Source organism: Scylla paramamosain, chromosome 43 (genome assembly GCF_035594125.1).
Source record: "Scylla paramamosain isolate STU-SP2022 chromosome 43, ASM3559412v1, whole genome shotgun sequence".
NCBI lineage: Eukaryota > Metazoa > Arthropoda > Malacostraca > Decapoda > Portunidae > Scylla > Scylla paramamosain.
In genome coordinates, this window is record NC_087193.1 from 6,799,684 (window position 1) to 6,827,183 (window position 27,500).

General features: G+C 39.5%; 2 protein-coding genes across 2 annotated transcripts in view; both read left to right on the top strand.

Annotated features, from left to right (window-relative positions):
- LOC135093477 (alpha-amylase-like) overlaps window positions 1-7,713 on the top strand; it is an 8,736-nt gene extending 1,023 nt beyond the window's left edge. The window contains 12 exon segments of the mRNA XM_063992758.1: window positions 191-288; window positions 899-988; window positions 1,284-1,441; window positions 1,812-2,001; window positions 3,216-3,371; window positions 3,878-3,965; window positions 4,946-5,151; window positions 5,153-5,194; window positions 5,807-6,050; window positions 6,485-6,600; window positions 6,942-7,097; window positions 7,298-7,713. Coding sequence (XP_063848828.1) covers window positions 193-288; window positions 899-988; window positions 1,284-1,441; window positions 1,812-2,001; window positions 3,216-3,371; window positions 3,878-3,965; window positions 4,946-5,151; window positions 5,153-5,194; window positions 5,807-6,050; window positions 6,485-6,600; window positions 6,942-7,097; window positions 7,298-7,309 — 1,554 coding nt within the window. The 5' untranslated portion in view covers window positions 191-192 and the 3' untranslated portion in view covers window positions 7,310-7,713.
- Window positions 7,714-9,997: 2,284 nt separating this feature from the next.
- LOC135093470 (ubiquitin carboxyl-terminal hydrolase 16-like) overlaps window positions 9,998-27,500 on the top strand; it is a 47,255-nt gene continuing 29,752 nt past the window's right edge. The window contains exons 1-3 of the mRNA XM_063992750.1: window positions 9,998-10,149; window positions 13,426-14,035; window positions 22,342-22,449. Of these exons, the coding sequence (XP_063848820.1) occupies window positions 13,858-14,035; window positions 22,342-22,449 (286 nt within the window). The 5' untranslated portion in view covers window positions 9,998-10,149; window positions 13,426-13,857. The remainder of the gene's footprint in view (window positions 10,150-13,425; window positions 14,036-22,341; window positions 22,450-27,500) is intronic.

Below are 27,500 nucleotides of genomic sequence, written 5' to 3' on the forward strand. Positions count from 1 at the left end.
TCTTTATTTATCATTTTATTGTTCTGTTATCTTGTATCGTGTTATTTGTATCATTTGCATTATTTATTAGTATTATTTTCGTCATTCCCTCCTGTACAGTCATTTATTTTCTTATTCTATTGTTATGTCGTCTTTTATTGTGTTGTTTGTATTTATTTGCATTATTTATTTGTATTATCTCCTCGTACAGCCATGAACCGAGTGGTGGAGGTGGCGGTGGTGGTGGCGGCGGCCCTCCTGGTGGGACCCGCCCTGGCTCAGTGGGAACCCAACTCCGGTAATGGCCAGGTGAGTTTTTTCCCGCCCCACTTCACCTGGTTCACCTTAATTGGTTAGGCTGTTTTTTTTTATTTATTTATTTTTTTTTATTGTCTCTTATTTTTTTTTATCTTGGTTTATTTATTTCATTTCAATTTTCTATGTTTTTTTATGATTTTTTTTATTTATTTATTTATGTATCTTATTTATTTGTTTATTTATCTATTTTTTTGTCTATTTGTTTTACTTTTTTTCTTGTCCTCGCGAAGTTTGTTGTTGTGGTTTTCATTTTTTTTATTTTTATTTTCATACGTCATTTCTTTCATCTCACCTGTCCATCCCTCCTCTTTGCTTCACCTGTCCAACTCACCTGCGTCTCTCACCTTTACATCTCTCCTTTTTTCTCACCTGTCCATCTCTTCTCTTTCCCTCACCTTTCCCTCTTCTCTACCTCCCCTGCACATTTCTCTGCCTCACCTGGCCATCTTTCTCTTAGCCTCACCTGTACACATCTGTTCTTTGCCTCACCTGTCCATCTCTTTTATTTCCCCTTACCTGTACACATCTCTTCTTAGCCTCACCTGTCCATCTTTCTTATTAGCCTCACCTGTCCATCTCTCACCTACGTCTCCCTTTCCAGGCAATTGTTCACCTGTTCGAGTGGAAGTGGAGTGACATTGCGGCAGAGTGCGAGAACTTCCTGGGGCCCCGAGGCTTTGCTGGCGTGCAGGTGAGATGGGAGGAGAGAGAGAGAGAGAGAGAGAGAGAGACGAGAGAGAGAGAGAGAGAGAGAGAGAGAGAGAGAGAGAGAGAGAGAGAGAGAGACTATACTTACCCTAACCTAACCCAACTCAACCTAACCTAACCTAACCTAACCTAACCCAACTCAACCTAACCCAAACCTAACCTAACCCAACTCAACCTAACCTACCCTAACCTAACCCAACTCAACCTAACCTAACCTAACCTAACCTAACCCAACTCAACCTAACTCAACCTAACCTAACCTAACTTAACCCTCTCAGATCTCCCCTCCCAATGAGAACGCAGCGCTGTACCTCGGGGAGCAGATCAGGCCGTGGTGGGAGCGGTACCAGCCGGTCTCCTACAGGCTGTTCACGCGGTCAGGGGACGAGAACGCCTTCAAGGACATGGTGAACAGGTGTAACAGTGTCGGCGTCAGGTGAGGACAGAAGGACAGGTGATTAGGATGTGAGAGAAGGTGTTATGTTATGAGTGTGTGTTGTTATTCTCTCTCTCTCTCTCTCTCTCTCTCTCTCTCTCTCTCTCTCTCTCTCTCTCTCTCTCTCTCTCCTGCATGTGTGCGTGAATATCTGTATTACAATTACAGTAAATTTCAGACTAATTGATCTTCTCCTCCTCCTCTTTTTCCTTCCTTCATCTACACTGCTATCACTCCTTCCTCCCTCTTCTTCTTCTCCTTCCTTCTCCTACACTTCCATCCCTCATTGTTTTTCCTACTGATCCCTCCTTCTTTCGTCTGCTATTCTTCTTTTCCTACTCTTCCTAACCCCCTTCGTCGCCTCCTGCAGGATCTACGCGGACATCGTGATCAACCACATGACAGGATGGCACCCTGCAGGCACTGGGGCGACCGGCGGCTCCTCCTTCGACGCGGGGTCTGAGTCCTACCCCGCCGTGCCCTACTCCGGCTTTGATTTCAACGATGCGAACTGCCACACCGGATCTGGCAACATTGAGAACTACGGCGACGCGGAGCAGGTGTGTGTGTGTGTGTGTGTGTGTGTGTGTGTGTGTGATGGTCCCTTATTCAGAAACGCTTTGCTCTCTTACTATCACTGTTTTCAAAGGCTACAGAGAAGATTAGCCGCGTTCTCAAGAGTGTTTCTTCTGTTTATGCTGCAGAAATGGTGTTCGTCTGTCACTAAGATCATAAAACCATCCTTAAAAACCTGTGTCGCTTCAGCTATATAGAGCGTGTTGAATGTAACGGGCCGTGTTTCAGAATGTGGCCCTGTGTGTGTGTGTGTGTGTGTGTGTGTGTGTGTGGTTGGCTGGGTTGTTAGGTAACTGGGTAATTGGTTAACTAATTGAATGAGTAAATGAGTGAGTGAGAATGAGACCGATTGAAACATTGATAGATTGATCAATTAACTGACTGAATGAGTGAGTGAGTGAGTGAGTGAGTGAGTGCCTAATCTAGCCATTTCACTACGTAACTAACCTAACCTAACCTAACTAACCAACTCTAACCTAACCTAACCAAACGTAACCTAACCAAACCAAACCAAACCTAACCTAACCTAACCTAACCTAACCTAACCTAACCTAACCAAACGTAACCTAACCAAACCAAACCTAACCTAACCTAACCTAACCTAACCTAACCTAACCTAACTAACCAACTCTAACCTAACCTAACCAAACGTAACCTAACCAAACCAAACCAAACCTAACCTAACCTAACCTAATCTAACCTAACCTAACCTAACCAAACGTAACCTAACCAAACCAAACCTAACCTAACCTAACCTAACCTAACCTAACCTAACCTAACCTAACCAAACGTAACCTAACCAAACCAAACCTAACCTAACCTAACCTAACCTAACCTAACCTAACTAACCAACTCTAACCTAACCTAACCAAACGTAACCTAACCAAACCAAACCAAACCTAACCTAACCTAACCTAACCTAACCAAACCTAACCTAATCTAACTAACCTAACCTAACCTAACCTAACCTAACTAACCTCACCAAACCTAACCTAACCTATTTCTTCACTCTTCCCCCCCCCCAGACACACACAATACCTTATAGATAAACAAAATAAATAAACGAATAAATAGATAAATAAATAAAAAAAAATCAACAAAAATAGATCATCAAATAAAACATGTAAAAAAATAAATAAATAAATAAAAACGAAAATAAATAAATAGATAAAATAAAACACATAAGGCCCATTTGTAGGTACGTAACTGCAAGCTGGTGGGCCTTAACGACCTCAACCAGGGATCGGACTACGTGAGGGGCAAAATAAAGGACTACCTCAACACCCTGGTGGGCTACGGCGTGGCTGGCTTCAGGGTGGACGCCTCCAAGCATATGTGGCCCGGAGACATGAAGGTGAGGGCGTGGTGGTGGTGGTGGTGGTGGTGGTGGTGGTTTATTTATTTATTTGTTTATTTTTTTACTGTTCTTTTTTTTTTGCTTTCATTTTTATTGCTATTGTTGTTTTTTTCTTCTTTTTCCTCTTTCCTCCTTTCTCGTCTTTTTTTCTTTTTTTCTTCTTTTTCTTTTTCTTCTGTTTCTTCTTTTGTTGATGTTGTTGTTGTTGTTGTTGTTGTTGTTGTTGTTGTTGTTGTTATTGTTGTTGTCGTTCGTCTTCTTTTTACCCTTTTCCTTCTTCATCTTCATTCTTATTACTCCTATCACCAATACTATTATTTTCCTCCATTCTTTCCGTTACTAAAATTAATATAAACCATGCCAACATACAAAAAATAACCTGAATACATGAATGAACATAATTATAACAATAAACAATAACAGTAACAATGTTTATCAGCATCTACATAGGGTAACCTTGATCCTGATCTTGTGCACTCACCTGCTTTTCTTACCCCGTACAGGTGATCTTTGACAGCGTGAACAACCTGCCCACCAAGTACTTCAAGGCAGGCTCGCGGCCCTTCGTGTTCCAGGAAGTGATTGACCTCGGTACGTAGAGAGAGAGAGAGAGAGAGAGAGAGAGAGAGAGAGAGAGAGAGAGAGAGAGAGAGAGAGAGAGAGAGAGGGGGGGGGGTTGGATATATATTTCGTAAAGAGCGAGTTGTTTTTAATATTAAGACTCTCTCTCTCTCTCTCTCTCTCTCTCTCTCTCTCTCTCTTGTTCAAACCGCACACAAAAAAAAATCCCGTTTTCTTCCAATTTCGCTACAGTTTTCTTTCAGCATTTAAGGACAGACTCAACTAACGCCTCTCCATTGCGTTTTTTTTTTTTTTGTTTTCCTAGTTCCTTATCGCCTCCTTATATGTAACGAGGCGAGAGACACACTGATATAATGCTCACCAAACCATCCATCTACTTATTCAACTACATCCACCCATACAGTCAACCTTTCAACCACTTAACCCTCACCAAATCCACATATCCACTATCCATCCACACATTCACTCACACACTTACCACTCTCATCCACCTATCCAGTCACTGACCTACAAATCCACCCACACACCTACCTATAGCCAATTCATATATCCACCCATCCGTTTATCCACATATTGCATCCACCCATCCACACACCCATTCATACACACACCCATTGACTTACCATCCATTTGCTCACTCATCTCTCCACGCTGCTAAATATCCTAGATTAATTAGGTCAGAATCGGATGCTATCGCCTTGCAAGCAGATTTAGATAGGATGAAAGAATGGACGGACAGATGGCAAATGCAGTTTAATATTAACACATGCAAAGTACAAATAGAGTTGTAGATGAGTGGAACGGACTCAATAATCATGTTGTTAATGCTAGAACATTAGAAAGCTTTAAGATAAAATTAGACAGGTTTATGGATGAGGATGACAGGTGGAAATAGGTGGATATGTTTCGTACAGGGGACTGCCACGTGTAAGCCTGGTCGCTTCTTGCAGCTTCCCTTATTTCTTATGTTTTTCTTATGTTCTTAACAGGCGGGGAGGCCATCGGCAGCATGGAGTACGTTGGCATAGGGCGTGTGACGGAGTTCAAATACGGGAAGTTCCTCGGAGAAGCTTTCAGAGGCAAGAATCAGCTTAAGTGGCTGTCCAACTTCGGAGAGGGCTGGGGCATGCTGGACCGTGCTTACTCCCTTGTGTTCATCGATAACCATGACAACCAGAGGGGACACGGGGCTGGCGGGGGATATGATTCTTACATTCCGTCAGTCTAAGTTGTACAAGGTATGTGTGTGTGTGTGTGTGTGTGTGTGTGTGTGTGTGTGTGTGTGTGTTTATTGTTATTATTATTATTGTTTATTATTTGCTTTTTTTTGCGGGTTGCAGGAGGGAAGGGATAAATGTAAGAGGTATTTTGATTTTGTTTTGTTGTGTGTGTGTGTGTGTGTGTGTGTGTGTGTGTGTGTGTGAGGGGGAGGGGGCTGTTAATTTCCCTTTTTTTCTTTTCATCCTTTTTATTCTCTCATCTCTGACAATAAACTTAATTTCTTTTTCCTGCTATTTTTTTTTCTATGCACCAGAAATACAAAAAAAAAAAAAACTTTCCTTAATTTACTTCCTTGCTCTCTTTATTTCTCTCTCTTTTATTTCTTTCTTTTTTTTTACCTTTTATTTACTAATGTAGACATAGATTTGACTAAACATCCTTTCTTCATAACCACGCATCTTGATCTTAATCTTAACCTTTCATACACATTCACAACGGGCTCACATTTCAGATGGCAACATATACACATTCACAACGGGATCACATTTCAGTGGCAACATATACACATTCACAACGGGATCACATTTCAGTGGCAACATATACACATTCACAACGGGGTTACATTTCAGATGGCCACTGCTTTCATGTTGGCTTTCCCTTACGGCTACACGCGCCTCATGTCCTCCTACTACTGGGACCAAAACTGGGTGAACGGACAGGACAAGAACGACTGGATTGGGCCCCCACATGATGATAACTACAACACACTCAGCCCGACCTTCAATACTGACGGAAGTTGTGGGAATGGATGGATTTGCGAGCACCGTTGGCGGCAGATTTACAGCATGGTGGAGTTTAGGAATGTTGCGCATGGTACGTGTCTTTTGTTTTACTTCCTGTTTTTTTTTTTTTTTTTATGGTGATATGTGTGATTTATTTGTTTATCAATTTGTTTATTTTTATGTATTTATTTATTTTGCATTATATAAAAAAGAAACTACTACTACTACTACTACTACTACTACTACTACTACTACTGTTACTACTACTCATCTCATCGTATTTTTTTTTTCCAATTTATTTCATTCATACTTTAGGTTTCCCTTTCCTTCCTTTTTTTCATTTTTTATATATATTTTCATGCTCGTTTTATTTTATTTCTTTTCTAATTTATTTCATCTATATCTCAATTTCTCTTCCTTTTCGTTTTGTTCTATCTTTCTGTTTTATTATCGACTTTCATTTTCCCTTTTTTTTTTTTTTTCTTTATTTCTTTCCCTCCTGCATCTTCTGCGTCCCTCCTCCAGGCACGGACATGAACGACTGGTGGGACAACGGCAACAACCAGATCGCCTTCTGCAGGGGTGACCGGGGCTTCATCGCCATCAACAACGAGGGTTACGACATGAAGGAGACGCTGCAGGTGAGAACTAAGATTAAGATCAAGATTAGCCTTTTTTTAACTTTCTGAATGGAAGAAAGATATTGGACTGGGGCAAAAAATGGAAGAAGGAAAAAAAAAAGAAAGAAAAGAAAAAAAATTAAGATGCCAGCCCCAAAATAGAAACCTAAAGGGATTATTCAAAAATATTTCAAGTCAAAGGAGGAAGGAAATACAGAAGCAGACATAGAGTTCCGAATCCTACCAGAAAGTGATGAAAGACTGAGAATACCTGTTGGGGAGACATATTCAATACAGGGACTGCCACGTGTAGCTTGATGACCTCCTGCAGCTTCCCTTATTTTCTTACTTTGCACCCGTAGACTTGCTTGTCCGCGGGAAAATACTGTGACGTCATCTCCGGCTCCAAGGAAGGCGGCTCCTGTACTGGCAAGACGGTGACAGTTGATGGGGCAGGGAAGGCGTACATTGAGATCACTACCATGGAAGAAGATGGAGTGCTGGCCATCCATGCTAACGTGAGTACTCGGGAGGGCGTGGCTTACAGATTACCGTAGCATGTGGAAATTATGATGTGTTGATTGATTTGTTTATTTATTTTTAAGTTGTAAATCTAAGTAATGATCATGAATATTAATCTCTCTCTCTCTCTCTCTCTCTCTCTCTCTCTCTCTCTCTCTCTCTCTCTCTCTCTCTCTCTCTCTCTCTCTCTCAACAGTCGAAGTTGTAAACACGCACCGGATCCAGAGCGAGAGAGAGAGATCGTCCGCCATTTTAATCATCTTCATCGATTAATGCAAGACAAAACGAGACAAAAAATATGAAATAAAATAAAACCATTTTAGGGAAGAAGAGAAAGAAAGGAGAAGAGAAAATAAAAGTGAGGATTTCTTTCTATTTTGTTTTCCATAACGAGTCAAAACCCTATTTTTTTTTATATGAAATCAAAACCCCTTATTGTTTTTTTATGAGGAACTGGATACTTTTTTTTTTGTGTGTGAATCTGATGCTCCTCCGACTAACCCTCTTTACTTCTCATCTTATTTTGACTTATACTTTTGTTTTTTAATCCTCCTCCTCCTTCTTCTTCTTCTTCTTCTTCTTGCACCACCACAATAAAGACAATGAATCATTCCTTAGTGTTTCATATCCTGTAGTAGTAATAGTAATAGTAGTAGTAGTAGCTGTAGTAGTAGTAGTAGCAGTGACTGAACGTATTTGGGAGTAACAATGAAGAAAGAAAGAGCCATGTTTTTCTTTCTTTCTTTCTTTCTTTCTTCAATTTATCTTTAACCTTCACACAACCACTTCCCCCAAACATCTGAGTCTCCTAAGTGGACCATCAGTTGTCTTCTCTTGTTTTTCCCAGTCTCTTAATCAAACCCCACTTGTCTGAAGCCCTCCCCTCAATCTCCCGCCCCCGCCCCCCCTCCCAGACTTCTCAGTTTCCCATAAAATTATTACTTTCTCATTTTCTTCTACAACAGAAAACGAAAACATTGTAGCCATAGCAATTATTTTTTTTGTCTTGAATCGTGTAAACTCATATTTTTCTTGATAAATGCACAAATATTCTCTCTTTATATATATATATATATATATATATATATATATATATATATATATATATATATATATATATATATATATATATATATATATATATATATATGTAAGATGTCTCGCTTCATTATATTTCGTAGATGTAACACAATGAAGCACTGGTTTTCCTTATAATATGTTGAAATAATGTAACCATATTTTTATTTTTTATTTGTATATTTATTTTGCTACTGTGTTTTGTTATGGTATGTTTTATTGTCATCCATTACTGTAAATGTTGTTATTATGAATTTGTATAATCACCGTAACCTTGTCTAAGCTATACTCGTGTGAATAAGTGACAGAAAAGACTTTTGGGTTTATTATATTTAAGTTACCCCCTTATTTCCGTATAGTTGTGATTACACTTCACTTTCGACCTTCACCTAATGCAATGCAGCTGTTCTTAAGACACAATGCAGACCTCACATTTGAAATTATATTGTCAGAAGTGATCGAGGTGTGTCAAGCTGCTAAACACACACACACACACAAAAAAAAAAGTCTGATTCCTTTATCAATATTTTTTTTTGAGACTATTATATTCCAACATTTTATAAAAATTTTACTGAGGATTTTAGTATTCATTGTAATATTATTATTTTTTTTTGCGTCTCTTTCTCTCTCTCTCTCTCTCTCTCTCTCTCTCTCTCTCTCTCTCTCTCTCTCTCTCTCTCTCTCTCTCTCTCTCTCTCTCTCTCTCTCTCTCTCTCTCTCAGCGAAACGTGACATATACAGTAAATGATCATATATATTTATATCGACAGAAACCATACAAGTGATATCAACACACACACACACACACACACACACACACACACACACATATATAAAATACACGTCCGCCTCTCCAACAGCTCTCCTTTCCTGCGTCATGTCTCTCCAAATACCTTGAAACATTGAGCAAAGCACGCCAAGTTCTCGCTAAGTCAATATCATCCAATTACTGCCAGCCAGCCAGCGTAGGTCAGGTCAGGTCATGAGGCACAAACCCACCCTGTGAAAGAAGAAGAAGAAGAAGAAGAAGAAGAAGAAGAAACATTAATGGTAATTAATAGAAGGATGAAAAAAAAAATGAATGACAGGAGGATGAAAATGAATAAATATGGTAACAGAGGGAGGACGAAAATTTAAGAGAAAAAGAAAGTTATAATAAAAGAAATAATAAAGAAAGAAAAAAGAAGGAAGATCGCGCGCGCGCGCGCGCATGAGAGAGAGAGAGAGAGAGAGAGAGAGAGAGAGAGAGAGAGAGAGAGAGAGAGAGAAAAATAATAACAGGGAATACGAATAAAAGAGAGATAATGAGTGAATGAATAAAAAAAAACTAATAGAAAAAAAGAGTAGAAAATAATGAAAAATAAACAAACACATATTAAGAGAGAGAGAGAGAGAGAGAGAGAGAGAGAGAGAGAGAGAGAGAGAGAGAGAGAGAGAGAGAGAGAGGGGCAGGTGAAAGATGGGAGAGGTGGGGGGGAGGGAGAAGGGGAGAGGGGAGGGGGTACCAGCACACCTCAGTCGCTCGTCAGCCGCCAGGGAGGAAGGGTCGTGACGTCATACCACAGGAGCCACCACGCAATTGACCCATTTCTGACCCTTCCCGCGGGCAGGTCATCCTCCAACCACCGGCAAACTGAGGGTGATGACCATAACTTAAATACCCATGACCCAGAACACCCTTTTCCATGTAAATTCCCTTAAAAACCCGAAATTTTTCCTGGCACGTGGAGTTAACAGCATTTTTTTCCCCTCTCTCTCCCTCCTCTCCCTCTCTCTTCCTCTCTCTCCCTCTCCTGGGCTCTAGTGACGCAAGTGTGATGCCAGAAGAGGCTTGGCACAGTGCCGTGAATGCCTGTGCCCGCCGCTTGGCCCTCAGTCTCTCTCCTTCCCTTGTGATATAAACCCCTTCATCATTTTCCTCCATTTACGCGGATCTTTCTCATATCCAGCATATGATTTTCGTCATAAGTGGTATTTCCTTATATTTATCCTCCATCTTGACATATCTTGACCTCTCGATATATCTTGACCTCCAGTGCCGTATTGTGACCTCGTATGCATTTGTGACCCCGTGTGTTCTTGTGCAGTGGCTTAAATTTGATGGTTTGTGTGGCTTTGGTGTTTTTTTTTATGTCTTTTTTTTCGTGTGTGGTTTGGCTGGGTTCGGTTCAGTTCGGTTCGGTTGGGGGTGTTCAGTCTGGGCTAGGTTAGGTTTGTTTGGTCGCTTTTATTATTGTTTGTGTGTGTGTGTGTGTGTGTGTTTAGTTTTGGTTTAGTTGGATTCGGTTAGGTTAGGTTCTACTTTTCATTTTTTGGTTCTGATATTTAGTTTGGTTCAGTTTTGGTTGGGTAGGTATTTTATTTTCTTAGTAATCTGGTTCAGTTTGGTTTGGTTCCATTAGGTTAGGATAAGTAAGGTTCGGTTAAGTTCAGGCTGGTTAGGTTAGGTTCATTTCAGTTAGGTTAGGTTCGGTTCCATTTGGTTAGGTTAGGTTAGGATAAGTAAGGTTCAGGTAAGTTCAGGCTGGTTAGGTTAGGATAAATGTTTGGTTAAGTTCAGGCTGGTTAAGTTAGCATAAAATAAAGTTTGGTTTGGTTAGGTTAGGATGAAATAAGATTTGGTTAAGTTAGGTTAGGTTAAATTCAGGCTGGTTAGGTTAGGTTAGGTTAAATTCAGATTGGTTAGTTTAGGTTAGGTTAAGTTCAGGCTGGTTAGTTTAGGTGAGGTTAAGTTCAGGCTGGTTAGTTTAGGTTAGGTTAAGTTCAGGCTGGTTAGTTTAGGTTAGGTTAAGTTCAGGCTGGTTAGGTTAGGTTAAGTTCGGCTGGTTAGTTTAGGTTAGGTTAAGTTCAGGCTGGTTAGTTTAGGTTAGGTTAAGTTCAGGCTGGTTAGGTTAGGTTAGGTTAAGTTCAGGCTGGTTAGGTTAGGTTAGGTTAAGTTCGGCTGGTTAGTTTAGGTTAGGTTAAGTTCAGGCTGGTTAGTTTAGGTTAGGTTAAGTTCAGGCTGGTTAGGTTAGGTTAGGTTAAGTTCGGCTGGTTAGTTTAGGTTAGGTTAAGTTCAGGATGGTTAGGTTAGGTTAAGTTCGGCTGGTTAGGTTAGGTTAAGTTCAGGCTGGTTAGGTTTGGTTAGGTTAGGTTAATAAGTAAGATTTGGTTAGGTTAGGACAAGTATGGTTAGGTTCAGACAGGTTAGGTTAGGTTAGGTTAAGTTCGGCTGGTTAGGTTAGGTTAAGTTCAGGCTGGTTAGGTTAGATTAAGTTCAGGCTGGTTAGATTTGGTTAGGTTAGGTTAATAAGTAAGATTTGGTTAGGTTAGGACAAGTATGGTTAGGTTCAGACAGGTTCAGTTGAGTCAAGCATGAATAGGTAAAGATAAGTTCAGATTGACATTCCATCTCTTAACCCTTTCAGTGGTAGCCATTTTTTTCCCATAATTCCTAAGCATTTTTCAGACACATAATTTAGTACTGGAGTTTATCAATTAATTTCACAGCATAGAAAATAGAAAATGAACCTGTTATTCTTTCTGCTCTCCATATACCAATACAGATTATGTTCCTTTACTACCTTAAATATAATAGTAGTGAAAGGGTTAACACACACAGACACACACTTACCTGTCGTCCCTCAAAACTAACCAATACTCAAGGTTTCAGCTGCACCTGCCCCTCACTGCTGTCACCCTCACCTCTCCCTCTCACTCATGCTGCCACCCTTTGCTTTAACATATCAAACTTTATATACAACCACATGGCTTATTCAGTATCGGATAACTTGTTCGTGGTCACTGTCCCTCTCTTACTCTCTGCACGGCCAAGCAAATGGAATTATATAGCATTGATAAACATAGAAGTCAATTACTTTTCCTACTAATATTCGGTACTACACTACGCTTGCTGCTCCGAAGGTGGTGTTTACTACAGGGAAGACACGTGGGCTGGAGGGAGGGAAGGGGAAAAACTGGGTCGCCTTTCTTTGTTATTTCAGTGTGTTATTGTTGGAGGTGTTCCATTGGGGGCCACACCACGCCAAACCTCACTTGTTTGTGTATTATTTCCACCGCTAATGGCCTTCGTAGTCTCTTGGTTTTTCTTTTTTTTTTTTCTCTCTCTCTCTCTCTCTCTCTCCCTGTGTGTCTGTGTCTCTGTCTCTCAGCCTCTTATGTGCCTCACTACATTTTCAGTTCTTGTTTCAGTCCTCTGTCTATTTCTCCTTTTCCTTCATATTCTGTCTCTTGCTTTCTGTCTCCGTGTTTGCCTGTGTTCATCTCTCTGTCTCTCTGTGGCCTCAAATAACATTTTTCCTGCCCACACAGAATTCTTAGCATGTTTTAGATTGTCACTTCTACACAAACTCACACATGCTAACATTTTACTTCCCTCATAACTCAAATGATATTAAACTTTTGCTGCCCACACAGAATTCTTAAAGGGTGTCACTTCTATACACAAACTTATACAAACTAACAATACTTTCCTCATAACTCAAATAATATTAAACTTTTCCTGCCCACACAGAATTCTTAAAGGGCGTCACTTCTACACACAAACTCACATTGCCTTCCTCATAACTCAAGTAACACTAAACTTTTCTCTCCACACAGAATACCTTTCATACTTCAGGTAGTCACACACATGCATACATACAAATTCACACAAACTAACATTGCCTTCGTCATAACTCAATTAACACTAAACTTTTCCTCACCACGCAGAATCCCTATCATATTTCAAGTAATCACCCACAAACTCGCACATTCTAACATTATTACCTTCCCCACAACTCTCACAGAACCAGATTTTATTGACTTCTTTTTAACCATGAGCCTATGAAAATATTTGCACTCAGTAAGGAAAAAAAAAATATATCATGTCTTTGCAAATTAGGAACATATTTTTCAGCTTTTCTGTAGATTAACAATGAAATCTAACAATGAAATCTGCATGTCTTTACATATATTTGCACATTTCAACTTCTCCATGCACTAACAATGAAAGTCTCTGCATTCTAAGTAGGAAAAAAAATAAATAAATAACAAAAGCTACCTTTACCATATTAGAAGCACATTTCCCCTTCTCTATACACTAACAATTAAAACCTGTGCACTCTAAATACAAAAAAAAAAAAACATCACAAAGCATAGATACCTTCAAATACACTAGCACATTACAACATCCATATACACCACAAAAACCAACACTCTGATAAAGAATAAAGCAATAATAAAATATCTACCCATGTCTTTACGTAGAGGAGGCATTTAATCGTCTGAAAAATCTAGGAAGTGTGCGCACAAAACCAGTAATACCTGCAGAAAGGAAAGTACATATTTAGTCAGTGTTGGAGGGTTCAGAACACATCCCTGGTGGTCCTAATACAACACAACCAGAACCAGATAGGGAGATAAAAGCAGTGAGTGAGAGAAACAGGGAAAGAAGTAAGGAAGGGAGGAGAAGTCGAACGCACAAGAGATAGAAAGAGGAAACAAGTTGTAACTCTGCCCAGCATTAGAATCGTGACGCCTTGCAAACGTAAACACTGCAATGAGGAACAGACAGATGAACAAGTGTGACGCTGTTAGATAATAAACAAACACCAAGACAACGAGGAGCAAAACAGCGAGTGAACCAGAAAATGCACTAGAGAGAGACGAAGACAAGAAATAAAAAAATAACGAGCCAAGATGTGTGCGATGAAGAATAACAAGAGGGACTCCCTTCCGTCACTCACCATGAACAAGTTTTTCGTAAACAAGCGTGCCTCCATGTTCGAGAAGGAGGAGCCGCCGCCGGTCTCTAAGAGGGACTGGCGGGAGTGGAGTCCTTGTGGCTTGGTGGAGACCTCGCAGCGGAAGATGGCAGGTGTGGCTGTGAAGGAGGAGGAGGTGGAAGAAGTGGAGTGATGTGTGACTTGGTTTTTTTATTTGTTTTGTTTGCATTTCTTGTATTTGTGTTACTGCATGGTGGAGATAATGAGGAGGAGGTGGAAGAGATGGAGTATTGTGTGACTAACTTTTTTCTTTTAGTTTGTGTTATTTGTGTGTTACTTATTGCATGGTGGAAGTAATAAGAGAAAGGAGGTGGAGGTGGAGGTGGAGGTGGAGTATTGGTTGACTAACATTTTCTATTTGGTGTGCATTACTCATTGCTTGAAAATAATGTGGAAGAGAAAGGAGGAGAAGGAGGAAGAAGAGGAGTAGGAGGAGGAGGCAGTGAAGTTCTGTTTTTTACTAATGTTTATATATGTTTGGTTTTTGTTATTTATGTTTTTGTATGGTGAAGAAAAGGACGAGGAGGAGGAGGAGGAGGAGGTGGTGAAGAAGTGTCATTTTCATCTTTTTTTTATCTTGTTTTTGTTGTGTTTACTTTTTTGTTAATCTCTGCATATCAAATATTTATTACTGATTATCTCTTACCTTTTATTCTTATTTCTTCATCATTATCACCAGTTTTCTTTCCTTTCATCATTCCTTTACTTCTATTCCTCTTCTTCTGTATGTGTGTCAAATGTTTATTACTGATCATCTTTTCTTGATCTTTTCTTCCTTTTTGTATTCATTCTTTCATCAGTATCACCAATTTTCTCTTCCTTTCATCTTTTATTTACTTCATTCTTCTTCTTTTCATTTACTTCTATTTTTTTTCTCTTAGTGTATCAAATATTTATTACTGATTACCTCTCTTACCTTTTATATTCCTTCTATCTTCATTCTTTCATCAGTATTGACAGTTTTCTCCTCCTTTCATCTTTCATTTACTTCATTCTTCTTTTCATTTACTTCTATTCCTTTTCTTCTCTTAGTGTATCAAATATTTATTACTAATTATCTCTCTTACCTTTTATCTTCCTTCTATTTTTCATCCTACATCAACATCACCAATTTTCTCCTCTTCATTCTTCTTTTCATTTACTTCTATTCCTCTTCTTCTCTTAGTGATCAAGTATTTACCACTGATTATCTCTCTTACCTTTTATCTTCCTTCTATCTTCAGTCTTTCCAATTTTCTCCTCCTTTCATCTTTCATTTTGTTCCATTCCTCTTCTTCAAGTTCAGTAAAATTTGTCTCGTCTTTCCCTTCCTTTGATTCTCGTCTCATGCATCAGCAGAGCCTCTCGTCTTTGCTCTCCTTGTTTGTCTCCCTTTTCATGGTCATCCTCTGTTTTTTTCTTCTCCCCGTCTGGCACATGGTTTTGCCAGAGAAAGTGACCAGTGTGTGTGTGTGTGTGTGTGTGTGTCAAGGAAACATTTCTTGACACTTGCGTATACCAACACACACACACACACACACATTTAACTAGTTTATATTATTTTTTTCTGTTTTCTGCATGTGTTTGTTTGTTGTATGGGGTTTGTGTACTGTATATAGGTTATTGGGTGGAAAAATTTGAGTAAACAGGTGATGGAAGAAATACACACACACACACACACACATTTTGTTTATTTTCCCACCAGTAAGACAAACACACAAAGCAGGTTAAGGAAGCAATAGCCATAATATTCTGAGACAAGGAAACAGATACACACACACACACACACACACACACACACACACACACACACACACACACACACACACACACACACACACACACACACACACACACACACACACACACACACAAAACAGACAAGACAAGATCAGAAACAGAAACATACACACACACAAACATTTATCACCCAAACAGAACAAATCAGTAACAGGACAATAACAAACCATAACACACACACACACACACACACACACACACACACACACACAGCCATGGAACTGACAAACCCAATTATGCCCAAGGAAGTTTACAAGAACGACAGGGAGATTACACATAGATCAACAAGCACATCAGATTCTCACATACACACAGCCAGCCAGCCAGCCAATCATGCATAAACTCCACCTTTTCCTTTCTCACTCATCAGCCACATACCACACAATGTTGGCAGCCCCTGCATGGTGGCGTACAAGCTTGCCAACTCTCCTGAATTTCCCCCCATTGCTTTATCTTGATGTTTCCGAGGTTTTATCGTGAGTCTACCAGCTTGAAATGAAACAGCTGCATTGGCTAAGGGATATAGGTGTGTGTGGATTATCAAGATTGGCTGCCGCAGTTTGTCTCTCTCCCGTGTCTTGGCGTGTGATGTCTCTTGTTAGTTAAATCTCTCTCTTGCTGCCTTCCTTGGTCCTTGGGTTTACTTTGGTTCCTTTTTTTTATTTATTTTTTTATTCTTTATTTTTTTCGTTCTTGTTGCTGGTGTGGTTTGGTTGTGGATTTCGTTTTTTCTTTTGGTTCAGTTTGAGTTTGTGGTGGTAGTGTTGTTGTGGTTCTGTTTGCTTTGGTTGTTCCTGTCTTGTGTTCTTGGTTGGTGATGTGAAGGTGGGTAATGCTGTTCGTTGGTGTTGGCTTGCTGGAAATCATTATCGTCATTGTTGTTCCTTTTACTGTGGTTGTTCTTGTGTTGTGGTCTCGTTGCTGCTGCTGCTGCTGCTGTGGGGGTGAAGTTTGGTGTGGGTTGTGTTGTGTTTTGTTGAATTGAAGTTGGTGGTGTTGATTATTTGGCATAGCTGTTAATATCAATATCTTAGGTTGTTTTGAAGTGATGTGGAGTTGGTGATGATGCTAACTGGCTGTAGGTTTTTTTTTTCTTTCTTGTTCTTCTTGTTCTTGTTCTTGTTCTTGTTCTTCTTGTTCTTGTTCTTCTTCTTGAGCATTCGTCAAAGTGAAATTAAACTTATTCATGCTCCTCATTATTTTTTGTCCCTGTTGTGCATTTGTCAGCGTAAAATTAAACCTACCCCTGCTGCTCTTTATTATTTTTCTGCCTAGTTGAGCGTACATCGCTGTGAAATAAAACTTATTCTTCCTCTTCACCATTACTTTTCACTTCTGTTGGCCATTTGTCACTGTGAAATTAAACAGTTATCCTTGCAGTAAAAAAAATAAAAGAGAATTACCGTAAATGACCCAAGTATTGCTGTTCATTGCTTTTTTCATCAGTTATTTTGTGAGTGAGATAAAAAGGTTACTCGAATGGGGCCTCAAGTGGGGATCAGATTAGTTGCAGGGTAAGGAAGGGTCTCACACAGAGGGGCAGGGGTGAACTAATGTGTGTGTTGTCAGGCCGTGCTGTGGGAGTGTGTGGCCAGCTGTGCTATGTCTGAGCTAAGAGAGTGTGTGTGTGTGTGTGTGTGTGTGTGTGTGTGTGTGTGTGTGTGTGTGTGTGTGTGTGTGTGTGTGTGGCTTTGTCTGGGTCATGTCAGATTGGATTCCTGGTCTGATGTATGCTTTTCTTTCTATTTTCTTTTGTTTTCCTTCTTTTTCTTTTTTCTTTTCTTTTTTCTCTCCTTTTCTTTGTCTTTTATTTTATTTTCCTTCCTTTCTTTCTTTCCCTCTTCCTTCCTTCCTTCCTTCCTTCCTTCCTTCCTTCCTTCCTTGTACATAGACAGACATACATCAACTGCCAACACAACCACAGATTCACAACCTCTCGTTATATTACCCCTCCCTATAACACAAGTCACCAAGGTAGATCTCCCAAGCATTCTCTGAGCCAGCAATACGTCAACACAAGCTTTGTTTATGTACGTCAAGCAATAGGCGCCACAAGGGTCATCTGTCTGTACATCCGAGAGGGCCACACCTGCCATTAATTAGCCCCGGGAGGGTGTAGGGGCACTCGTTAATACCTGCTGCTCTTGAGTAATGGGGCGCGATCTATTAATGCAAGGAAGGGGGATGGCATAGCTGACTCCCCCTTCCTTGTCTCCGTATGACCTAATAATATCACTGTGGGGTTCTCTTATGCGCTGTTAATACTCTCTGCTCTTCTTCTCTTCCCTGTTCCTCCCGTGCACATTTATTACTGTATGTTCTTCTCTTCTTCTCTTCTTTGTGTCTTTATATGGCTGAATTATATCACTTTTTCTTCATGTGCTGCTAAAATATTATATTCTGCTGTGTTCCTCAATGTATCACTAATATTCTAATACTTCTTCTCTTCCTTGTTCCTCCCATGCATGTTTATTACTCTATGTTTTCTTCTTCTTGCTCCTACTCCTTTCTTGCCTTTCTTGTCTCTATATGGCTGAATAATATCACTTTTCCTTCGTGTGCTGCTAAAATGATATACTCTTCCTTGTTCCTCAATGTACTACTAATACTCTTATGCTCTTTCACTCTTCTCTTTCCTGTTCCTTTATTCTCCTTCTACCTTGTCTTCCTTGCCTTCCTTCTCCCAAAACAAAGGAAAGTCAAGCAGTGTTAAATGTATTAGATTCCTTGTCTTTATAACCTTTACTAAACCTGTTTTCACCTATTCCCCCACTTGTGAGAGCAAAGTCAAGTCACGTTTCAAATGCTTCATCCTTGTAAGCTGCAGAAACTTTACGATTTCCACCCATCACCCATTTATAGAAGCAAAGTTAAGTAGCATTCAAACCTTCGTAACCTAGCAAAGTTAGCTATTTCCACCTTACCCATTCACGAGATCAAAATTAAGCCATGCCTCAAGTCCCCATCCCAGTAACCTTCAGGCCACACCACACCCAGCTGATAAACCCCCACACTGATGCACACACTTGGCTGAGGGGCGCCGTTTGTCAATGCACTCGGCTGTAGGCTCGTCTGCACCCCATCTGGTGGCGGAGTTATAGGGTAGTTTGGCTCCTCATAGCTTTAGGTAGTGAGGTATGATAAGATTCTTCCTAACTTGTTGAAGGAAGGAAAGGAGGAGGGCAGGGAAAGCACAGCAGAAGGAAGGGAAAGCATAGCAGTCAGGAATAAAGGAAGGAAGAGAAATAGGAGAGAGAAAGGCAGGAAGAGAAAGAGACAAAAAGGCAGGAAGAGAAGGTGAAAGAAGGAAGGAAAGGAAAGCATGCCAGAATCAGGAACAAAGGAAGGAAGAGAAGGAGTAGGAGAAGAAAGAGGAGTGGGAAGAGAAAGAGAAGGAGTAGGAGGAGGAAGGAAGAGAAGGAATAGGAGAAGGAACACAAGGAGTAGATGAAGGAAGGAAGAGAAGGGATAAAAGGAACACAAGGAGTAGAAAAAAGGAAGAGAAGAAGTAGGAGAAGGAAGAAGAAAAGAAAAAGCACAGGGGACTTAGGAACAAAGGAAGGAATATAAGGAGTAGGAGAAGGAAGGAAAAGAAGAAAGAGGAGTAGATGAAGGAAGGAAGAGAAGAAAAGGAGCTGAAAGAAAAAAAGGAAGATGAGCAGAAAGAAAAAGGGAAGAGAAGGAGTAGAAAGAAGAAAAGAAGAAAGGGAAACACAATAAGTAGCATGAACTCAGGAACAAAGGGAGGAAGAGATGAAGGGAGGGGAGGTGAGGCAAAGCAGGGTAGGGAAGTGACTCCTGCATATATTTAGTAGCCGACTCACAGTAATGTCCTAAATGCACTCCTCGGCTTATTATTAAATTAATTCTCAGTGACTCACATTCTCTGCTATGTGGTGGGAAGGTGTGTGCCTATGTGTGTGTGTGCGTATGTATGTATATGTGTGTTTAGCTTCCTGACTGCAAAACTTCTTTCTTTCTTAAAAAAAATTCTACTGCAAGACACAAACATGTATGCGTAATAGCAACACACACACACACACACACACACACACACACACACACACACACACAGAGGCATGTTTTATCACAAATTCACACATGTGCTGGGTATATTTAGCATAGGGGGAGCAGAGGAGGGTATGTGGGTCTGATAGAAATAGTAGTAGTAGTAGTAGTAGTAGTAGGAGGAGGAGGAAGAGGAGGAAGAGTGTTTAGTTAGTAATAGTTAGTTATAAGATATAAGATAATAGAAAAGATAAGATAATAGGGAAGAAGAGAGATGAAAAGACTAAAAGATGAGGAAAAATAGTTAAGTAGACTAATGTTTGAGGTGAAGGAATGATAGTAATAAGAATAGTGGTAGTAGTATTAAGATAATAGAGAAAAAAAAGATTAGAAAATTAAAGAAGAGGGGAACAATACTTATGAAGACTAACTAGAGGAGGAATGGTACAAAATGGTGTTAGCAGTAGTAGTAGTAGTAGTAACAGTGGCATTGTGAGATAGAAAACAGTAGAAACAAAATATGATAACAGGGAAGAGGAAAGAGGAGAAAAATGGAATCAAGAATAATGCCACAGGAGGAATCGGAGAAGTTAGAGGTAGTAGTAGTAGTAGTAGTAGTAGTATAGGTTGCTAGATAGATGATCGAGAAGAAAAAAGATGAGAAAACAAAAGAAGATGGAAAAAAAATAGTTACAAAGACTAGCTAGAGGAGGAACAGTAGTAGTAGTAGTAGTAGTAGTAGTAGTAGTAGTAGTAGTAGTAGTAGTGTAGGTGGAGCTGTAGTGGGAGTAGGGCCAAGGAATGTGGGGCAGCTGGGGAATGCATGGGGAGGGTGATTAGAGCCACCACACAGCCCCCTGCCAGCACCCTTTCCTCATCACCTTCCATACTGTTTAATAGCTCCCCTGCCACCTTGCCACCCTGCTTACTAGTTCACCTGCTAGCCTGTCTATCTCTAACTAGCCTGTGTAGCTGCTATTCTGTTTCTCTCCTATCCTGTCTTCTAGTTTGTTTGCTAGTCTGTCTATTTACAAGCCTGGCCACATCTAGCCTGCCTGTGCATCTGTTAGTCTGTTATTTAATCTCTCTTAGCCTGTTAACTAGTTCATTTCTTTGCTAGTCTGTCTATATACAAGCCTGGCCACATCTAGCCTGCCTGTGTATCTGTTAGTCTGTTATTTATTCTCTTGTCAATTAGTTTATTTTTTTGTTAGTCTGTTTACAAGTCTGCTATCTACCTGCCTGATCACTCCTAGCCTGTCTGTTTCTCTGTTAGCATATTTATTAGTTTACCTAGCCTCATAATATTAGCCCGTTTTCTATACTTTACTAGTCTCTACCATACAAGGAAATATTGAGAAAGAGGTGTTTAAATATTATTGTTTTTTTTTATCTTAAGGAAAATACCGAGAAAGGAAAGAGGGAAGGGTTTTTTAAGTAATATTGTAATTTTTTCTTTCTTTATCATACAAGGAAAGAGTAGGAAAAGGAAGGCAATTAAAATATTATCCTTTTTTTATGTCACACAAGGAAGTAAACAATATTATTATTTTTTTGTATCATACAGGAAAAGATTGAGGAAGAAAAGACATTAAAACAACATTCTTGTATTTCTTTATCTTATCCTTAGTCTGTCTCTTTATCTATCTTTCAATCTGTCTATCTATCTATCTATCTATCTACCTGTCTGTCTATCTATCTATCTATCTATCCATCTATCCATCTATCTATGTACCTAGGCATGACACACACACACACACACACACACACACACACACACACACACACACACACACACACACACACACACACACACACACACACACACCACTTTCAACCCCACACCTCCTTCCCAGCTTGTATAAGTTAAGACTAGTTTAACAAGACCACACAACAAACGGTATCAATGTAGTAAACTATTTTAGCTCTTAGTTTAATTTTTGATGAGTAAAATTTCCCTAAGATTGCTGAAAATAAAGTACATTGTTACCTGTCAAAGAGTTAACCAGTAAGGGTGTTTGTGTGTCCTTATTAGGTCATGTGTTTCCCAGTACATGCTTCTTTGTAATCCTGCCCTGTTCTTCTCTCCCTAAGCCTTCCTCTACTGTCACTTATCCTCCCTCAGCCCTCATCTGTATTCCATCCCTTGACCCTCTACTCTCTCTCTCTCTCTCTCTCTCTCTCTCTCTCTCTCTCTCTCTCTCTCTCTCTCTCTCTCTCTCTCTCTCTCTCTCTCTCTCTCTCTCTCTCTCTCTCTCTCTTTCTTTCTGGGGTGTAGTTTCTTTGGTACAGGTATTCCTTCTGTCTGTGTCTGTTTCTCTCATAGCCTCACTGTCTTTCTGTCTGTCTGTTTCTTGTGTGGTCTGTCTGTCAGTCTTATGGCCTTTCTGTTTATCTATCTGTCTGTTTTATGGTCCCTGTATCTCTATTTGTTTGTCTGTCTCTTTCTCTCATAAGCCCTCTGTCTGTCTGTCTGTGTGTCTCATGGGCCCTCAAGTTGTCTATCTCTCTTTGTTATGCCTTTCAATCTATATATCTCTCATGGCTCCTTTATCAGTCTATCCCCCCCTCCACCACTATCACCACCTCACAGCTGGCCTTCCCCCCACAGAGAGGAAGGAGAAGGAGAGGAAGAACATGATGCGTGCCCGACTGAAGCGACAGGCAGACCCATACGCAGAGGAGAGCAGCGATCCAGAGGAAGACGACGACTGCCCTGGTGAGTCCTTGTATACCTGCTGGCTCGTGTTGTGTTGTGTTGGCTTGCTAGACCTGTCCTTGTGTTGTCTGGTGTCCTGTTAGGGTTTGGAAAGCTTGTTTTAGTTTAAGTCTTCCTCTTTTTGTGGGGGGGTGTGTTTAAATCAGTATTTCTCTATGTTTTGTTCCTTTAGGCTTTGAAAAGTTGGTTTTTAGGAAGTTTTAAGATTTTTCTTTTGTTTCTGTGTTGGGTGTAGATCAGTTTGTCATTTTTTATTCTTTTTATAATTTTCCTTTTTTCGTGTGGGTTTGTGGAGTGATATTTCCTTTATGTTCTATTCTTTTATGCATAGAAAGTTGGTTTTGGATAGTTTTAGGCTTTTTCTTATTTTTTTGTGGCATTATTTATCATTGTCTGTCTTTTCTTTCATCTTTTACTTCAGAAAAGATGGATTAGGATTTTTCTTTATTTTTTTTCATTTTCTTGTGTTTCTTTTTAGATAATATTTCTCATCTATTCCTCTCGTCTTTTCCTCATTTTCTCTGTGTTCCTAGTCTCTCTCTCTCTCTCTCTCTCTCTCTCTCTCTCTCTCTCTCTCTCTCTCTCTCTCTCTCTCTCTCTCTCTCTCTCTCTCTCTCTCTCTCTCTCTCTCCTGTTCCTTTAAGTCAGTGTTTTATTTTTGTCTCCCCTTCCATCTCGTCTGTTCCTTTAAGATTTAGATACGTATTGGAAGTTAGTGTTTTGTTTTTTGTCTCCCCTTCCATCCCATCTGTTCCTTTAAGATTTAGATACGTATTGAAAGTTAGTGTTTTATTTTCGTCTCCCTTTCCATCTCGTCTGTTCCCTCACGCTAAGAAAGGTAATGATATAATGAAGTGTGCTAGAATTTTTTTTAGTATACAGGACATTGAAATATAGAAGCAGTAGTGTAGATGTGTATAGGTTGGTGGTAATATTAGAGTGGCTTATGTGTTGTAATCTATTATAATCACGTCTAATCAGTTCTATTCTTTTTTTTCCCATTTCATAGATTTTTTTTTTTTGTTAGTATTTTTATTTTTTTCTTAGTTCGTTAGTTAGTTCGCTAGTATTGCGTAGTTAGGTGTGTTATTGGCTATTTTCATCTAGACTGGCCATCTCTTGTTTTTTTTTTTTTTTTTTTTTTTTTTTGGTCAGTGATTCATGGCCCATGAAGCTTCCTGACCTAAACATGTGTGGGTGTCATGATAGGAGAGTCAAGTGTTGTGGAATCTCTCTCTCTCTCTCTCTCTCTCTCTCTCTCTCTCTCTCTCTCTCTCTCTCTCTCTCTCTCTCTCTCTCTCTCTCTCTCTCTCTCTCGTCACTAGTTAGGTTTCTTTCCTCTACCCATGTCCATCCAGAGAGAGAGAGAGAGAGAGAGAGAGAGAGAGAGAGAGAGACGCACATAAACAAACAGACACACACACACACACACACACACACACACACACACACACACACACACACACACACACACACACACACACACACACACACACACACACACACACACACACACACACACACACACACACACAGTTTTCCCTCGCCAAAAACCTCAGAATCTTCAAGTAATATTACATCAGCTGCTTTAGAGAGAGAGAGAGAGAGAGAGAGAGAGAGAGAGAGAGAGAGAGAGGCATGTGCGGCGAAGTTAAGATCAGTCTAAACCCGCCAAGTCTTTCTTTCCCCGCTCCTTGCTTTCTGGGACCATATTCTGAAACTTCTGCCCGCATCTTCACTACTTTCAAAAGGCTCTACTTGAAGCTACACGAGTTCCTAAGAGTGTTTTTTACGGTTGTAGTGACAGATTAACAAGATTTCTACGCTTTAAAGAGGAGAAACTCTCTTGAGAACCCAGCTAATCGTTTTTGTGGCCTTTGAAAATAGTCGTGTTGAGAGAGCTATATTTCTAAATGCGGGGCCTCTCTCTCTCATAACCTCCACTACTTTCAAAAGGCTTTACTTGAAACTACACGGAATTTTAAGAGTGTTTTTGCAGTTGTAGTGACATTAATAAGATTTCTACGCTATAAACAGGAGAAACACTCGGAAACCCGGATGATCATCTCTGTGGCCTTGGAAAATAACCGAGGTGAAAGAGTAGAAGCGTTTCTGAATGCGCACCTGTCTCTTGTAATCTCCACTACTTTCATACGGCTCTACTTGAAACTAGACGGAATTTTAAGGGTGTTTTTACAGTTGTAGTGAGAGGTTAACAATATTTCTACACTTTTAATTGGAGAAACATTCTTGAGAACCCGGCTGAGCGTTTCTATGGCCTTTGAAAATAGTTACGGTGAGAGAGCGAAGTGTCTGAATTCGGGGCCTCTCTCTCATAATCTCCACTACTTTCATACGGCTCTACTTGAAACTAGACGGAATTTTAAGGGCGTTTTTAAGTTGTAGTGAGAGATTAACAATATTTCTACACTTTTAATTGGAGAAAGACTCTTGAGAATCTGGCTAAGCGTTTATGTGGCCTTTGAAAATAGTTATGGTGAGAGATTGGAGCGTTTTTTGAATGCAGTCTTTAAGCGGTCGTGGCCGGTTGTCTTGTTGGCTTGTTGGGGTGCCCGCTCTGGCCTTACTGCATTGTCTGGATAGAACTGGTGTGTGTGTGTGTGTGTGTGTGTGTCGAAGCTCTGAATTATAAAGGGCAATGATTTTGTAAGTCTTGTTCATTGTGTTTGTTAGCTCAAGGTGTTGTGTCTTTAAGCTTTGTTCTCTTTATTTTGGAGGGTTTTGGTCTCTCTCTCTCTCTCTCTCTCTCTCTCTCTCTCTCTCTCTCTCTCTCTCTCTCTCTCTCTCTCTCTCTCTCTCTCTCTCTCCATGACATAAAACAAAACACAATGGATAGATAAATGAATAAATAAAATAATACCAGATAAAAACAACATATATAAAAAAAATAAGTAAACAAATAAATAACTAAGCCTACACACGATGATACAATAATAAAAATAAAAGTGAGTCATGAAAAAAAATAAATAAAAACGCACAATTAAAAAAAGAAAGAAAGAAATTTAAACTGAAAACATAAATAAAACGATTGCTTCATGGAGACTTAACCTCGTGAGCAAATTAACACAAGACGTAAGGAAGTTAATAATAATAATAATGAAAAAAAAAAAAAAACAGTAAATCAGACTAGAATTCTCTCGTGTGGGGTTCAGAGTGCCAATATTCATAGGATCAGACACCACTGGGAGCGTCACGTCCTCGCGCACCAAAAAAACATCAACACTTGTAGGTTTCGATGCTAAACAGAGGGAGTTCATTCTCTTATACTTAGGCAGTTGATGTTTGTAGGTTTGAATGTTACTGAGAGGAGTTTTCAGTTCACTTATAGAAAATGGTATTTTTGCAGGATCAGATACCACTGGGAAACGAAAGCTGAGAAAGTTGATAATGTAAATGAGTTAATAGTTTAAGGTATAGATGCCACTGAGAAGGTTTTAGTTAATTTATACATAGAGCATGTCAATATTTATACCATTAGATACCACTGTGAAACACGACGTACGAAAGTTAACAAAATAAACAAATAAATCGTAAATAATTCTCTTTAACTTAGGAAATGCAAGTTTTTTACAGGATTAGATGCCGTAGAAAGGTAGTTAATCCTCTTTTACATATAAAATACCATAGATAAGGAATCAAATCCTCTTATAACTAGAAAGCGTCAATATTAATAGGTTTACATGCCGCTGAGGGATAGATAGTCTCCCTATACTTACAAATACTACTAGTAAAAGAGAGTTCAGTCCTCTTATACACAAAAAATCTTAATATTAATAGGCTCAGATACCACAAAGACAAGTTCCTTTATATTCGAAAGCACCTTTGAGAGACACTTAAATTCACTTATACTTACAAACTCCCATTCAAAGAGAGTTCAGTCCTCTTATAAAAAAAAAATAATAATAATAAATAAATAAATAAATAAATAAATAAAAAATCTTAGTATTAATAGGCTCATACACCACAAAGAGAGAGAATTTACTTTATATTCGAAAGCACATTTGAGAGACACATAAATTTCCTTATACTTACAAAACCTCATTCAAAGAGAGTTCAATCCTCCAAGACAAACAAAAAATAAAAAAAAATCTCAGTATTTATAGATTCAGATGCCACACAGAAATCGAGTTTCCTTTATATTTGAAAACCCATTGAGAGACACATAAATTTCCTTATACTTACAAAACCCCATTGACAGAGAGTTAAATCCTCTTAAGACACACACACAAAAAAACCCCTCAGTATTAATAGGTTCAGATGCCACAGGGGCGGGCGCTTAGCTGAGATCTGACAGGGGGAACAGAGGCGGGCGGTGTTCAGTGAGGAGGCGCCAACATTTGACACTCCAACAGGGAAAAGGAGAAGAAGAAGGAGGAGAAAATGTTAAGAGTTTATGGTGAAGGCTGCGAGGGACGGCCACGTGCCAAGAGAGAGAGAGAGAGAGAGAGAGAGAGAGAGAGAGAGAGAGAGAGAGAGAGAGAGAGAGACTATAGCTGATGTTGTCTCGTGCCTTAATGCCAAGTTGGGGAAGAAGAGAACATTTGCTTGTTCTTGTGAATTGAGCCGGAAAGAGAGAGAGAGAGAGAGAGAGAGAGAGAGGAGAGAGAGAGAGAGAGAGAGAGGAGAGGAGAGAGAGGAGAGAGAGAGAGAGAGAGAGAGAGAGAATTTCACAACACTTTTCCCCCAAAAACCATTAAGATAAAATTTATTTTTATTTTTTTAATTTAATTTATGTTTTTTAACATGTATAAATATAAGCTTAGAATTTTCCATATAGATCTTTAATATAAAAATTTTCACCTTTTTAAATATTTTTATACATAGATTTTATTACATTTATTTTGTTATACAGATTTTATTTTATTTATTTTTTTTTTCAATTTTGTATATTATCAGCATGTGTTTTATATAGAAACCTCGATATCTTCCTTGCAATTCCCTGGTACTGTCATTATGCTGTGTGTCATGGAGCGCGTGTCAGTGTTCAGGACACGAGGACACACAACACTGCCTTACTGATCCTCTCACTC